This window comes from Tyto alba, unplaced genomic scaffold (assembly GCF_018691265.1).
Source record: "Tyto alba isolate M040663 unplaced genomic scaffold, T.alba_DEE_v4.0 Super-Scaffold_19, whole genome shotgun sequence".
Taxonomy (NCBI): domain Eukaryota; kingdom Metazoa; phylum Chordata; class Aves; order Strigiformes; family Tytonidae; genus Tyto; species Tyto alba.
In genome coordinates, this window is record NW_024881281.1 from 4,739,474 (window position 1) to 4,756,173 (window position 16,700).

Genomic DNA, 16,700 nt, shown 5'->3' on the forward strand with positions numbered 1-16,700 from the left:
ATCTTCTGTGGTTTCTCTGTCCACTAGAGACAAAGCTTGTTGGGTTTAAATTCTGATTTTTTTCAAGCAATTCTTTAAAATCCTTTGGCAAGTTTCTCTGGGTATATAAAACCTATGAAAATAAAATTGTGTTTGTCCTGAATTACATTAACAAAAGAAACAAGAATTACTAGTCCTCTAGATGGTGCTACTATTTCAAATAAAGCAGCTGGATACTTGAAGATTTTGTTGAAATGTATTGCTCTATTACCCTATGAGAAAGGGGTATTGTGAGAAATCCTGACCCCAGTAAAAGAACTGATGTTAGACAATCCAAAACTTCATCTAACAGTGCTAGCAGTCAGAGGCAGCTTGTATGTAAATATACTAATTGCTCCTCTTTAAAGAGTAGTGAATGCTTCAGTATCTTACTAAATGCAGAAAAATTATAGGTTGTTTTGATGAAAATTATCTTTTAAAGGCTGACTCAATTTTCTATGTCTTTGATTTCCAATTTTCCCAATAATTTGTAGCTGACCCCTCCAGCATAGCACTTTTCAACTTCAATGACTCATATGAATGTTCTCTGGCCACAGCCTCTGGATGTGTCACATGCCAAGCATGACAGGCTTTCCCTGGCAAAGGCTGCACACTCTGGCCCCATTTCACAGAAGCGCTTTAGCACAACTGTACTTCAAATGCAACCACAGAAACAGTGCACACACTCAAACTGAAAACAGTGGTTAAGAACCTTGTTGGCTTAAGGATACTTGTATATGGACGCTGTACTTGCGCATTAAAGGCTGTTAAATCTAAGTGCTTCAGTGATACATAGCATGGAAAGAAGGTAAAACAATTTACCTTTTCTTGCCCAACACAGCTGCACAGGTCCACCACTGAAATATCGGGCCAGCTGTCTATAAGACAAATTTTCTTATCCTTCGTTCCTTTTTGTCCGACCACTTATCAAGAGGATGCCAAAGTTTCTCCTATTCTTTCCTCTCTTTTCAGGGCTGCTATCTGTAGCTTTGGAACATCTGCCTATTTTCTCTCTCTGATATTTTTCCTGATTCCCTTTGTAAATCTAGCCAGATAGATTTGCAGCACCAGATTTCTCTCCTCCTGTTGTTGCTGTTAAAGTCAAGAACAAAAACTTTTTGATTTCAAGATTATTATTGTTATACATTATTATACATCTGACCTTTGAAGCATACATTCTCTATAACCGCTATCTCTTACTTTGTGCAAAGTTCATCTGTTATCTAAATAAATGTCAAATTTGGGACCTTGTTAAGCCTTTAGCCTCAGTAATGATAACTGTGAATTCTGGAGTTTACTCAGACAGTGTAAGAGAAACATTTATTTCATTGATTTTGACTATTCAACCTTTACAATTTTACACAGTATATTTGTTCTTGTGTTATGAGAAAAGAATAACAACATCTCTAGATCATTATTTTGTATTCTTTCCCTGTGTCCTCATTTATTTATCTGCTTTCCAATAAACTTTCCTCACAGGAAGATACGTCTGGGCTCTTGGTGATTTTTACTGCTCTTTTATGAGTCCCTCTCCAGTTTCATAATAGTTTGGTTGGTTAGTTTTTGAGGCTGAAGTGTGGGAAGTTCTCAATGTATTTATTTATAAAACAAAACAAAACAAAAAATGAACCATGGGAACTGTTTCTAACACTTCATGAGACAGCCTAGATGCAAATATCTAGCCAAGTAAATATAAACCAAGTATTACAGACAGTTTCTTGTGGATTTATTTTAAAAATAACCATGAAGACATGAGCTTAAACAACAAGTAGTTTATTTAGCACACTTAATAAATCCTTGCACACAGTAATTTCCTAAGTCCTCTGACCTTTTTCCAAAAATCCCTTTTCGTATGAATAACGTACTCTAATTGCCCTGCTTGTGAGGACCAACACAGGCAACTAGAATTAACCTTCTTCTTAAAAATAAAATAAGATTAGACTGACTTTGGAAGTGACTCCTTCAATGGCTCAGAATCTTCTGGCTCGTAATAAGGTTCCAAAATAGGTTTTAATTTGACTTCTTCTGGCAGTTTTTGAGTCTCTTCTCTCCTGCTTCCATCTCTTAAAAGTGGAACCAATGTTTTCCAGTTTTTCCCTGAAACTAAAAAGAAAAGGAATGGTTAATTTTTTACACTCCACAGAAACAGAAGAAAATATACAAGCGGTCTAAATAGGAAGCTGATGAAAGAAGAAGAAAGAAGTGGGAAGAAAGGGCTTTGTGAGTTTTCCATATTTCAGCTGGCAAGTACAGCAGAGATGGATCATAGTTAAATACTTCTGTGCTGGATGCCGAGCTCCAGAACTATAGCATTTGTGACCTCCGAAGTATCTTCTTGGCTATCTGGCTGCCATCATATACCGTTCCATCTCCTCAGGATTTACACATATCTGCCTTGTAAGATCTACAGTCAGAATGATGAATCTATGGGGCTTCTATTTCAGAGAGTAAAGCTGCTTTGTTAATAATGAGCACGCTTAATCCTTTACATTTTGTGCCGACTTAAAATGCCATTAACTTAGCTGCTGCCATTATCATTAAGTGCATAAAACTGACTGCCCTCTAACAATTAATAAATGCTTCTGTCACAAGTGTCTAGCCGATGCTAGGATTTAGGTCCTTGAAGCCCTCACCTCTGCCAGACTTAATACTGTAACTGGGATTTCGTTTGAGGTCCCCAGAGTACCCAGGGTCTTCGTTGATTATGCCCAGATTAGTATTCCACGTGGACCAGTTCACTTCATCAACCCTGGGGAGAGAATAACAAAACCAATACCTATTCTAAGGATCACCAGACAACTGCAGGATGAGTTTATATCACAGACTGACACCTCTCAAGCCTCAGATCTGACCCAGGAAACAGATTAAACTGGCTACTATAGACAGTTAGTGCACTACTTTTCAGAGTGCTCCAGGGGGAAAGTTCTGCTTCACGTTACCAGATACCTTAATGTTGTTTGTCTATAAAAATTGTTCATTTGACATACAAACAGGTTACCTAAAGCACCATCTGTAATCATCTTGGCCGTCAGGTGTGACCCCCACCAAGACTTGCTTCCCAGACCGGAACGAGCGCCTCACACAGTTCAAGTAGCTGTTTTCAATATCCAGGATTGTGATGGCTCTCTATCAGGTAAAAGAAAGCAGACCACTGAGAGGCTGCTGTTTCAAAGTCATACAAATCCCGAATTCTGCCTTTATTTTAAAAACCTTGAGCTTTTATCATTGTCACCATCTTAGAGCAGGCATTGTAACCATCTCTGAAACATCACCCCCTGTTAATATGTCATTAAAAATGCTGAATTACTGCCCTGCAATTAGAACTATGAAGTTCTCTTTCTTACCTGAAACAAAAACTGATGTGCCTTTGAGACTTGGGTAAAAACTGGTTTTCCCCTTGCATAATCCCTGTCTTCATAGTCTGATTAGGATTTTCCATCATCAAAAGCCCAAATAATTCTGTCTAATTACAAATACTTCTTTTCCTAAATTCTGAACATCTGTGGAACACTGGGAACATCTTCTCAGGCAAAACATCAAATATGCATGGAAGAAGAACTAATATACTTCTTTTAGGAACCATTCAGGAAATCAGAAACTCGTTATTTAGAAACATGCCAGTTTCTAAGGATTCTCTCTGCATTTCTTATGATTACCCCCACCCTCTTTCTTGGATAGCAGCCTCACAGAACCAATGTACCTGGAGTTTCCAGATGCTCTTGCTCTCCTGTGCGATTTTGCTCACAGTTTCCCCCATCAGTGCAATAAGCATGTTGAGCAGGAGGATGTATGTAAGGATGACATAGAGAACCAAAAGGATGACAAACACAGACTTGAACCTGTAGTTCTCTGTGAACTCCAGGTCCCCCATCCCAATAGTGAACTTGAAAAGCTCCAAGCAGGTGTAATACAGACTATTGTAGGATGTGCGGCCTCGTTTCATATGGCAGCATCTGGCATATTCAGAGCTATTTGTGTCTTGCCCCTCATTGTCATCTTCAATTAAAGTCACCACAGCTGTTGCAAAAGAGGAATCAACATATGCAGGATGAAAATACAACTGGAGATCATAATTCCTTTGCAAGCAATGAAAATGAGCATAAAGGTAAGATATGTTATCCTCATGGTACGTTGTCCCCAGTGAAATTGCTCTATAAAATATTCCCCATAACTGACACCCTCTCGGAAGGTGTTGTCCCAGTTTTATCTACATAGACCAGGATGACTTTTTCCATTCAACTTTGCAAAGCAGTTTGAGACCCAGGGATGAAAAGTTGTATGAAATTACTATACATAATTGTTATTCTGAAGAGATTTTTTTTTTTGCAATTAGGTTAATTTTTTACTTTCTAGTTGGAAACAAAAAGTCTAAGCCACTTGAAAAATAAAATTTTCTGAGATTCTTTAAGATAACAAAAAGTTAACTCCGAGTATGATATTACCTGTAGAAAATCCCAAAAGGAATACTAGATAGACAAACATGAAGCGACATAAATCTCTAAGGATCATCTGTAACATGGAAACAGAATATTTTCATACTGCTGAAACTTGAATATAAACAGCATCAAAACCTGGTAGAAAATACTGCTTCAGTTCAAGAAGGCATTTGCAGTGAACTGGCTGTTCACACATTAAACTATTGTTCATCCTGCTGAGATAATAAACTTTAATATAGAAAACATTTTTCTCTGTTATTCATGCAACAGTTTACACACATATGCAAGACATATGCACAACAGATAATTTCATCTTTGTGAGTATAAACCACATTAAAACAGTTGCATCTTTCTTCCCCTCTTGGGCTAGCTCTTTACATCCCATATAGACATTTATTAGCCAGCTACTGCCTCTTAGGCTAATTGCTCTGTTTGGTAACATTTAAACTATACCTAAAGAAATTTCCAGCTGGTAGAAAGCTGTGCCATTTCACACCAGACCAGTCTGCACTGTTCTCAGTCTACTTTCATCCAAGCCGATCCAACTGTAGTTATTTTGAAGCATGGCAGGCAATAATAAGACTGCTATAAAATGTATGGATGAGGAGCAGGAGTTTTTTTCTACATAACATAACATAATTTTATCACTTCACACAGAAAATAATGGCCAAGTATAGTAGAGTGATATGAAATTTCCCAGTGGCATCATGGAGGTAGATATGGCGACATCTCTCCTGGAAGTGGGGCTGACAGCAGTGTCCTGATCTGAGCACTCTGCTGGCCTCCTCACCCACTCACTGGACTGACCTTGGCAATCATGACAGAGTAAATGCCCATCTGCTGGAAGCCACGGGTGTAGTACAGCATGTTAGCCCAGCCCAGCGCCAAGGAGAAGACCATGGAAGCCACGTACAGTTCCTGGCCACAGAAGTACAGCACCACAGAGCTCAGGAGGAGCAAGGAGTGAACAAAGCTGAAAGACAAGCATGGTCTGAATGCAGAGTGCTCAGCTGGCCACAGGTGGTGGGAACAGAGGAGCCCCATGAGGCATACAGCAGAATGAGGGATTCTCTAAAACACAAAGGAGCCTTAGCAGACGCTTCCTCTCTTCCCTTCATTCCTTCCCTCCTCAAATCCTACAGTTCCTCTTGCAAAATCCCCAGTTTCCTCACATATAAACTTCTGTAGTGTCATCCCTGCTCTTCCTCCTGATCAGAGGGAAGAAAAAGTCCTTAAAATTACTGATTTCTTTGGTACTTCTCTTTCCACAGACCCATGAAATTGGCCTGTTCAGCTGCACTCCAGCTGGGAAGAGAAAGGGCCCAAATTATGAAGAGGCAAAGCTCCCTTTAGGAATGAGAGGATTTCTGCACATCCAACGCATACACTCATTTGCGAGTCCAACTTAGAGATCTATTCCTAACTCTGCTGCATGACAGTCACTGAACTTCTAGAAACTTCATTTGCCTTACCTCCAAAGGAGATTACTGATCTAGACCCACTTGTTCAAGTGCTATGATATCCACTGACAAGTAGAAGGACCCAGGAAATTATAGCAAAGCATCTACCTATTACAAGTGGCTTCAGACAAAGCTACAGATCTCAAGCACTCATCTGTTTCATGCTGAAACACAAAGATATTTGAGCTTACAAAAGAACCTCACTGTAGCTGTCAACTATCAGCGTCTTGAATGATGGGCGCCTCTGCACGAAATACTGTATCTGAAAAAAAAAAAAAAAATGGGAATGAAGACCAGGTTTGCATCCACGGAGGGATTAAGTATCCCATTTGAACCCATCAACTAAGCACCTATACCACGGAGCTGGTACCTATAAAGCACCTCACAAAAACAGCTCAAAACCAACACTGGCAGAAGATCTAGGCAGGACTCTTCCAGTAACACCTGATTTCTCCTTCATCTGGTGTCTCTTTTGAAGACAACAACCTATTCAGACACTGGTCTGAGGACCTGTGATTCACTGTATACTCTCCCTTGGCTGCCAAGAGGAAGCAGAGCTCTTTAAGATAAGATAGGTAATCTTTAATAGAGGCCTAGATATTTGCAATACTCCATTCTTAAGCTTTGGCCAGGCTAACTGCCAAGATACTCATCAACTTCTAAGGCTAGTCTTTTTTTATACAATAGATAAAACTGTATCTTAGCCTTTGGGCTCATTAGTAACCTGAGAACTAGTCATCAGGCCAAGGAAAAAGATTTGTAGCTCTTGACTGAAACATGGATTATCTCAGCAGCCAGTGCTAATGATTAGGAAAGGCATGTTTGATTTTCTCCTGCATATACCCAAACAGCAAAAAGGAAAAGTTTCAAATATCTTACCCCTCTGAAAAAAAAATAGAGACCTCCCAGTACACTCAGGATCTCTCCAGTCACTCGAAAATATTCCCCAGTGCTATGACCAAACGTGAAGGGAGGCTGTATAAGACAGGAAAATAGATATGTTCAGCAGAACTGGGGATAGGAAAGACTTGGCCTTACCAGCAGGTGAAAGCAACTACATTTCCAGGGGAACAGGTTAAGTTTCTGCATGTGTTGCAGCAAGGGGACAGGACTGACAAACAAGCAGGGCCAAATCTCCCTCCTACCTTCAGGAAAAAGGAAAATTCTGATTTTAGGATCACACAATAAAATGGGAGGCAGATCTGGGATATAACACACTGGGTGGTTCCCCTGATATATGGTAGGAGTAACATACCTTTTCCTTCTTCTCTACAGGTCTGTAGTAAGCAGCTGTGGTGAGGATGATGATATGTATCGTATAGACAAAGAAGTTAAAGTAAAATAAGTGTTTGACAAACCGGTCCCACTTGTCTTGCAGCAGCCTATTAAGGGGTTCCACCAGCAGCATCTCATGACGGTTCTGAGCAGAAGAAGAAATAGGAGAACCCTGATGGGACCAGTATGTACTAGGCTTTGAAACCAGCAAATTATATTAATCTTCAGCAAATGTTCCCTCTAGTACCCTTAAACTCAGGAGAGGAGGAATGCCTCATTTCTATAAAACGGCAAAGATGCACTCTGTGGAACTTGGAGCTCTTCCCCAACAGTCCCCCAGCCTGTGAATAAAATGCCAAGGAGGTGCATACTCACTGGTGTTTCACTGCTGTAGGCAATAATCTCAAGCACTGAATTTTTCTCGCATGTGTCTATACAGGACAGGTCATAAAGAGATGAGTGGACAGGTCCGTAAGCCCATTCAGTGAACTTTCTAGACAAATGTCTGCACTCAGGATCTTTGATCTCTCGTCTGAGGATATAAGCGAAAATCTAATTGCAAAAGAAGAATATAACCAACATTTCAGTGCTAGTGGACTTCCAGTTCCTCAGTATCTCCACAAGACAGGATGGCTAATTTCTTCCTAGTTTAACTGTGCTGAAGTCAAACCACTGGAGCACTGCAGAGATCAAAGTCTGAAGTAAATACAATTTTCTCACTAGATGGTGGAAGATGAGAAATACAAACACTGCTCACAACTTGCCATTATCTGTTTCAAAACTGCAAGAGAAAAGCGGAGATGTATGCTACCTATCTCTGAGCCTACAGTTATTTTGAATGGCAACTGCCAGAAGATGAATTATATCAGCCAGCCTAAAGTACAAGGCCTCTAGTGGTTCAGATGGTAGCACAGACCCACTTTCTGTTTCCACTTGAGCTGCACTGCATACCAGTGGTATATGAATAAAGCCAGCTGGGCACAGACACACACATGCTTCATAGCCTTTAAGGACTATGCAGTTTTGCATGTTAGACTGCAGCATCAGTTCCTCTTAACTAAAAGGCTCCAACAATAAGTAGTGATAAAATCTGTCCTACATAAGTGTTTTGCATGTACTCTGTATAACTTGAAACAGTAATAGGACACTGAAACACATTTGCTCACCTACCCCTATCTTCCCTGTTTTGGCCGCCAGAGTTAATGGAGTCAGCCCTTTCTTGTTGGTGAGTTCTTCTAGCTTCAGGATTGGATTAATTTTGGCACCAAGAATCAATATGTTGTTGTACATCTTGGTAACAAACTTGGTATTATCCTTAGTATTATCTGCAATCTCCACCAGTGTGTGCAGGACCATATTACCCATGGAGTCCTCAGCGGTGATGTTGGCTGCCTGGTAGGGGTTCTCGAGGAGAAATTTCACAATGCAGAGCTGGTTGGTGCAGGCAGCCAGGGACAAAGGCAGCTCCCCTATGGGCAAGCAATGGGGGTGGTCAGAAAGCCCGTTACTACACATTCATAAACAGAAAGAAAATCGTGCTGTTTTCAACTTTCACCATGAGAAGAAAAGGTGTATTTCTCCGTCTGATATAGCACCAATTCTTGTGATAGCTGTTAGAATCACATTTTCTTTGGTTTCACAGAAACATGGCTGCTTAAAAAAGCACCGAAAGGAGAGCTAGCAGAAGATTACAACCTTTCAAATGATACAGTGTCCAGAAAACAAAGGGATGCAGACACCAAGCTCACATTGAACACCATCAACTACCAACTGTGCTACTCTATAATCTCAGCCTTCGGGAGTAAATATTTGGACTAAGTGGTGGAACAGCCCATCTGGTATTTCTGAGCCTCCAGTCCCCCAGAAACAGGATTATTTGACAGCTTGCACTTGCGATGATGCTAGAATAACTCAATCAATAAAGCCCATACTGTGCTCACCCCTACCAAAATAAAAGCCAGATTTCCCTTTGATTTTCCTGAAGAACTCCCCACAGGCTCTTGCATGAACATCTGCTCCGTTCTGGACCAAAAGCTTCACCAGGTACATGTTTCTTCTCTCAATGGCGATGTGAAGTGCAGTCTGGCCTACAGAGACACTCATCAGACAGAAATCTTCAACATTTAATACAGACTGAAAGCTTTCAGGCACCACAATTCATTCAGCTCCATGTAAGATGGCAGAACTGAGAGCTTTGCAGAAAAAGCTCTAGAATTGAACAAAAAATGATGGCACAGACAACAAATGCAAGTCCCCTGAACTTGCTATTAAATCACTATATATCAAAAATGGCACAATATTGCATCTAACAAAACACTGCCCTAGAACAAATGCATTGATTGTTAATCACACATTGGAACTTCAGGATGCTGCATCCTCAGGCATAAGGCCTCATGCAGAAGACTGAGAGCCCTGCCTAACCCTATCTTCAGTCTTATCACCAAGAGTATTCACTGTATCAGCTGTTTCTCTTACCCTTGTAGTAGTTGTCAGTATACTCTGCATTAACAAACTCTTTCAGAGTTCCAGTTTTCCTTGCAATATCCAGCAGCAAGGGAATGGTATCATTTTTCCCATCATGTAGATTCAGCATGGCTTTCAGTAAGCAGGTTTTCCCAGTTTCTGGCTCTATAACACACAAAAAAATGCTGCTATATAGAAGTGATTACAAATCTACCATCTACTCCCATGCATGCAGGAATTAATGAGATTCTTTTGAAAAGACAAGAAAACTCATCCAGGGTTTCGCAGAAAATTTCAACTTCTCTGAATTCTCCTGTAACCTTACAATCAATGGGTTGCCCAATCAGTAAGGAAGTACTGGCTATTAGAGGACCTCCTGCAGACACTTCACACAATTATGTTTTCTTGCTCATGTCAGGAGCACTACTGGAAGAAGAAGGCAGCAACTTAATGTATGTGACACTAAAGGGTACCTTTGAACTCATCATCTGTGAGATGCTTCAAGGTTCTATTAAGGTAGAGTAGCAGATCATCCAGGTCCCTTGTGTTGCCTTGGGCTACAGCATCAAAGATCCTTCTGCGGTCATAAAATTTGAAAGCTTTTTCTGAGCAGCCCGTGATGGAATCTGTAGATAAGAGCCTAACAAGGGTAAATTTCAGTTACTTAAAAGTCAAATATTTAGCAGACTTTTTCTAAACTACCAGAATACTATTTTTCATTTGCTTGTATGAAGTAGTAAGCACTACGTATTAGTAAAGATGGATCTCCAAAGTCTACAAGATCGACAAAGTCTACAAGCAACTGTCTTGATAAAATTATGTATCTGTTGCTGAATGGCTGAGAACAAGACTTAAAAGAGGCATTGAAGCATGGCAGTCTAACTGCAGGCCTGGGAGCCAGGCAATCCCATGTTCTCATTCTGAGTGATGTCCATTCACTGAACAGTCTCAAGCAAGGGAATTAAGGCCTACCACTAATTTGGGGCAAAAATATCCATGGCCCGAATTTTTTAGAGATGCCAAGAGACAACAGCTATCATCACTTTCAGATGCAACACCCCTTATTTTGGCATAGAAAATAGTGAAACTGAAAAAACAGGCATGCTCATGCAGAGAGAACAAATACTGCTCTAAGAAACACATTCTGCAGCTGTCAAACTGTTCATTACAACCAAATCTTGTAAGACAAACTTACTTGTGAAGTTTCCCCCTCTCCAAATTGGCATGAAATTTGATGACAGAAGGTGCCATCAGGTAATCCATCTGGTAAAAGGAGTCCATGGGAGCCATGTCCTTGTCACTATCCCCCATCACAAACCGCCCACGTCTTGCAAAGATGTTGCTTTTGGGTGGCTGCACCTTGGTGCTGAGTGAACCCTGGAAGCTGTCAGGCATTTCCAGCATGGAGTCCTCCCCATCCATGTGTTCATCTGTCACTTCAGATTCCTCCATGTCAGAACTGCCAAATTTCTTCATCTTCCCAAGAATGGAAGACATGATGAGTAGGCAGTCTGTGAGGAATGACACAAATACCTCAAGTCAGCACTTTATGGGTCCCTGAGTTCCCTTTGATGACTCTCAAGAAGCAGCAGGGAATGGATTGGTTGCTCTCATCCCAGAAGTGAGACAGATGGACAGATATTCGTACCCAGAGTTGGAACAGTTTAGTAGGTTATTACCTCCATGCTGTTTGTCACTGTCCCCACTGCCCTCACCCGTTTCAGAATGGAGAAAGCAAGCCAGAGCATCCTGTTTGCCAGCCACCTCACTGCAGAGCTGATGACTACTGCTCAAAACTAGTGCTTCATCCTCCTCCAATTATTGTTAAAGCCTGAACAATCTCAAACCTGAACGATCTCTGCTTTTCTTCTCTACTTACTAACTGGTTTGTGCCACAATATACTCTCAAGATTATATCAGAGGTGAAAAAAGCCTGCTCATGCCATAACCGTATCTCAGTGATGCTGAGCACAGATGGCTTCCTGTATATAGAAAAATTATCACTTAATTGCTTTACCAAAGTTACAGCAGTGCTAGATGAAAATTGTGGCATGTGATTCTTGGGAGATGAGTGTCACCTCAAACATGAGACACAGAAACAGAAAGGGATGACTGTAAGACCACACATCTGATCTCGTCTGATTTACAACCACAAAGAATGTGACACAAGTTAACAAATATACTATACTGAAAGTAGAGCAGACTTTTTTTTTTTTTTTTGGTGCTTTCTTATCGAACTGGCTTACTCAGACAAACATTGGTCTTCATGCCACTGAATACAAAATATTCTGGAACTCCCGCACTAGAGACAGGAATGCATCATATTTGAACTGCTGCATAGCTGGCTTTTAGAGAGAGCTGAGCAGGCTTAGAAACATATCCTGAAAGCCTAGATTGTTTGGAAATCTTACAGCTTTGAGCACAGGAATGTTATAAAATCTTTAAAAAGCCTTCAATTATAAACTAAATTACAGTGGTCAGTAATCTTCTCCATACCTTCAGTGTGAAAACAACATCAACACTTCAATATTGCTTCTCTTCACAAAAATATTCTGAGCAGTTCTCTGCAAAACTACAGTGTGCATTAAAGTTAAATTTTCAGTTCTATGGGACTAGTTAATATTTACATTAAGGTTCACTTACATTCTCCTGTGCAAGTAGGATAGGAAATAAACTTTTGTCAGGCATTTACATTTTCTATCATTTTGTACAATCTACATATAAAGAAAACATTAATTTGCAAACTTGCACATTAGGGTTACTGGAAGCAAAACAGAGTAGTATAGAAGAAATACTAATGACTGCAGTTTAACTCACTATGTCCTCTGAGCTCACCTTTCAAGTTCTTTGTGTCCTTAGAATCACTTTGAAAGAATAACACAGTATCTCATTAACTGTTCTATAAATAAGAAATTATATATAGAAAAATATTTAAATTTGGAATATGATACTGCAAATACAGAAAAACAATTACTTCACTGAAAAAGTTATTAAAATAGTTTTATTAAAAAATGGAAAAAGTTACACTGGGAATACAGCTATGTATGATTTTAATTTTTTGTCTAATTTAAATTAATGTGGATTGAGCCAAAAATGTCAGAGAAGGCTATGGAAAATGGAATCACTTATTTTCCACAGAATAGGTACAATATTAAAAATCTGCAAAATAGACTCAATCCTGTCATGCTGGCAATTTGCTCAAGCCTAGTTTATTCATTATATGTGCTTTTGTTTATAAACCCAGTTGGTAATATCTTTGATAATGAAGACAAAGCCACATTTCCTCAAAAATACAAATTTTCAAGGGAAATAACCTTCAAAATTCTGTGGAAGGATTCTTTAAAGAAAAAAAAAAATATATAGCCTAAAAAATGCGTAACCTACTTGAATTCTTTGAATCCTATGTACATTGAAGTTTGATACAATAAATGAGATATGGAAATATTTTTGATAGAATGTCTAACCATATTACAACTTACAATAAACAACAGAGTTTACAAATAATTAATAACCATGCTATTCAAATATACATGCAGAACTTACAAATATTGCAAAAAATCCTGTCTTCCGCAAAATAATCCAGTGTCAGTAAACACCCTCTGATCTATAGGAATGTGGTGCCAGATATTCCTCCTCGACGGTGTCCAGACTGAAAAGCCCTCAGAGTTTGGTTCTCCACTTCATTTGTCTGCAAAAGTGTTATGTGCCTGATGACTTTTAGAATCAAGGGAAGTTCACCAGAGAACAGAGAATAGAATAATAAGCTCATTAAGAACAATTCTGGAACCAGAAGCATCAGTGGCTTCTATTCCCAGGAGTTTAGCAAAGCTCTTTACAAGAATTGCAGTAAGTTGCTGCTGTTTTTCCCTCGCCTTTAATTGCATTTAGTAATGGATACTCTTCTTCAGACTTCCTCTTCGTAAATATACTCAAGCTTGCAAAAAACCCCAAACCACCAGACAACAATTGTTTCTGTGGGTCACAGTTTCATTTCAATTTACAAAACTTTTTAAAATATGCCACAGCTCTTCTCTGAGATCAGTCATCGTTCTGGACATCTTTCTTGGGTGGCTGCTGTAAAGCCCCACAAAGTACTTTAAAGATAAGCTGATTCTGAACAGATCTTAGGGAGAACCAATGACAAAAAGCTCTAAAACCATTCAATTTTTGCATATTCTTACTGCGTTTTATTTAAATAATATATAGGTAATGGTCAGCTTTTAAATATTGTCTTTAGGAAAAAAAGAATTCTCATTTTTTTAAAAAATTTAAAAAAAAAATTTTTTTTAAATTAAGAACTGTGTCATATATTGTTAAATATATGATTTACATAAGATCTTTCTGCCAAAAACTAGTCTAGAGGAACAGCTTTTCCAGCAGGCTGAGCCAACAGTCTGTAGCTATTAGTCTAGAAGCAACCTCCAAACTTCTAACTCCTGAGGTTTTAAATTATATTATAAAATTATTCAATTAAATTATGGTTCACGTTTTGCAAAAGGTAACTAACTTTCTAGTCTTGCTATCTATCTATCTATCTATCTATCTATCTATCTATCTATCTATCTATCTATAATAGAATATCTTTTCCTATTTAACAGCAAACTAATTATACTACTTAAAACACCCTATGGCATTGTACTCAAAAGAAATAAAATGCTTATTTATTAATGCATAAGTATAGATCACCAGTCAGTCTGGTCCTTAGCTCTTGGAGCTTTGCTGAGCAGAGCATCTCATTCACCATTATGATCAACTCCTTCACAATTTCCAAAGCAGAGACTCAGTAAGAAAACTATATGGATCAGTGGAGGCTCTCCCTTAATCAGTCTCTAGCTTCTTGCTGGTCCCTTTTGCCAAATGATCCTTCTCTCTCTTCTCCCATTCCAGGCATCAGCCCCTTTCAGTCTTACTGTGCTCTGATGTACACACTTTGGCAACTTTCTGCTATTTTCTGAGTTTCGATGCCTCCTTCATCAGCCTCCTTGACCTGCATTTCTTGTGAAGATGTTTCCTTCTTAGCAGCAGCAGTCCATTGATTTTTGCAACAGCTGTTGGATGTATCATATTCCATCTCAGCAGGGACCTACTTGAAAGGTGTAAGCTCATAAGGAGATGTGAACGCTTATCAAAATAGGGCAGTAATAAAGAAAGAATTTATTCCTTTTTCTTGGCCCTACATCTAACATGCTGCATAGGCTCTGTGCGATTTCTGTGCTTGAGACTGATTTTACCGACTAAGAGCCCTCTCCATCACGACAAATGGAAAAACATCAGATGTGCTAGAGATCTTAAAGGTGTATCCAAAGCTGATCTGAAGGTCAGAGATAGTCTTGCCTTTGCTAACAGAATCTAAAACCAGGCCACAATTTTACCAGCTTCTGGAAACAAATATCACTTGATTTCATGGTTCCAGCATGCTGGAATAGTATTGAGCTCTTTCCAGTTATTCAATAAAAATAAAAGCGGATCTGCAGATACAAAAATAATTTTTATTAACATAAAAGGGAAAACAACATATAACAAATTCAGAGTTTTTACAGAAACTTTAATCTAGTCCACACTTTCTCTGTAGTTCCTATATATGCTAAGAGTTCCCTAAACACAGCATGGAATAGATGCATGAAGGGCGGGTGGAAGGAGATGGAAATTAATCCATCTCTGTAATTAACATCTCAGAACAGCTTTCTCACTACAAAATGAGTCAGTCCTGATGTTGCTAATGTGCAAGATAGTAATACACGCCCATATTTCAGTGTAAATTTATGCTTCTAAGTAATGAAATAGTATCTAGATAACATGAAACTATCTCACTTGCTTCCCAATCTCATTTAAGCAAAAAAGGTGTATGTCCATCTTGTTTTAGACAGATAGAGCATAGATGTTTTCACATTAAAATAAAGAGTGGGGGAGAGAAATACATTTTAAGAGCATGGGATAAAAACTCTGAAATTTTAAGGGAATTCGCATGAACAATACTTAACATCAAAAACAGATTAGAGTCTAGCCTGGCAGCTGCCATATTAAAACTCAATTTGATGAAATACATGAAGGGCAGAATCAGAAACACATTCGGATCAAATACACTAAAATAGCTATGCACTATATTACAAAAACAAACTATTGCTGTGGACCGTCTCTCAAAATGTTAATTGTGTTTGGGCTTAAAAGGGAAATCAAAGATGAAAGAGATGAGAATTGGGCTTCTGTAACCCTGAGCTTGCCAGCTCATCCAGTTTATCACAAATTCTGACTATTTCAGAGAGGCTGTGATACACTCTACCAACCAAAAACCAAGTGTAAAATAATTATGTATGCCAAATAAGAAAAATAGTTACCTCACATCCTGTAGATGTATTTTCCACTCAGATACAAGCCTGCATTCCATGCATCTCCAGTCACGGTACTGGGCAAGCCATGTCGCTGACCTTAGTCCACTACACCTGATTTGAGTGGCCACAGAAATAATCCTCCATGTTTTATTTTGATTTGTTTTGTCAATGTTCAAGCCAAAGTTGTAGTCTATCTTTTACAGAGACAACATGCAACATGTAAAAAGTGGTATTCATTCTGTGCAAGAGCCACCAAACCCCCCAAACAAGGTTGACATCCTGGTCTGATGCCTATATGTATGTATATTGTGAGACAGTTTAAGGACAAGAAGTCTCTAATGAAAGCATCAGACTAAGTTACAGACAGCTACTCACCTCTCCTAGTCCTTCTAAACATATTTCCTACCAGGAAAACAAGCCTTGCATGAAGTATCATTTTATGCAGAAAGTTAATGGATCTTTCCTAGTCACTCAGTCAAATTTAATGTGATAATTACTCCTCATTTCACAAATGGGAATGACAGAGCAATGAAATGTGTACACCCAGAAGCAGAAGTGGACATTAAATGCAAGCTTTTTTTTTTTCCACTGTAATGAGTGAGCTGGCATGTTGAATAAAACTCCAGAAAAAGTGAAGGAAGTGAAAAGCAACACTGTACAGCCAGGAGAGAAAAAAACCAAACCAAACCAAACCAAAACAAACAAAAAACCAGCTGCAT

General features: G+C 39.0%; 1 protein-coding gene across 3 annotated transcripts; it reads right to left on the reverse strand.

Annotated features, from left to right (window-relative positions):
* Positions 1–1,775: 1,775 nt before the first annotated feature.
* TRPV1 (transient receptor potential cation channel subfamily V member 1) lies at positions 1,776–16,696 on the reverse strand. Of its 3 annotated transcripts, none has more exons than XM_033004677.2 (17): positions 14,582–16,696; positions 13,196–13,340; positions 10,848–11,163; positions 10,126–10,292; positions 9,665–9,817; positions 9,136–9,276; positions 8,360–8,658; positions 7,565–7,741; positions 7,170–7,334; positions 6,794–6,889; positions 6,106–6,176; positions 5,262–5,427; positions 4,461–4,527; positions 3,719–4,035; positions 3,017–3,144; positions 2,652–2,767; positions 1,776–2,121 (listed from the first exon to the last, which is right to left on the reverse strand). In XM_033004677.2, the coding sequence occupies exons 3-17, from the start codon at positions 11,147–11,149 to the stop codon at positions 1,955–1,957; spliced, it is 2,532 nt and encodes an 843-aa protein (XP_032860568.1). In that variant the 5' UTR covers positions 11,150–11,163; positions 13,196–13,340; positions 14,582–16,696; the 3' UTR covers positions 1,776–1,954. The 3 variants fall into 3 exon arrangements, with proteins under 3 accessions (XP_032860568.1, XP_009970998.1, XP_042647308.1); XM_009972696.3 differs by having other exon boundaries at positions 14,339–16,696; XM_042791374.1 differs by having other exon boundaries at positions 13,196–16,696.
* Positions 16,697–16,700: the final 4 nt, after the last annotated feature.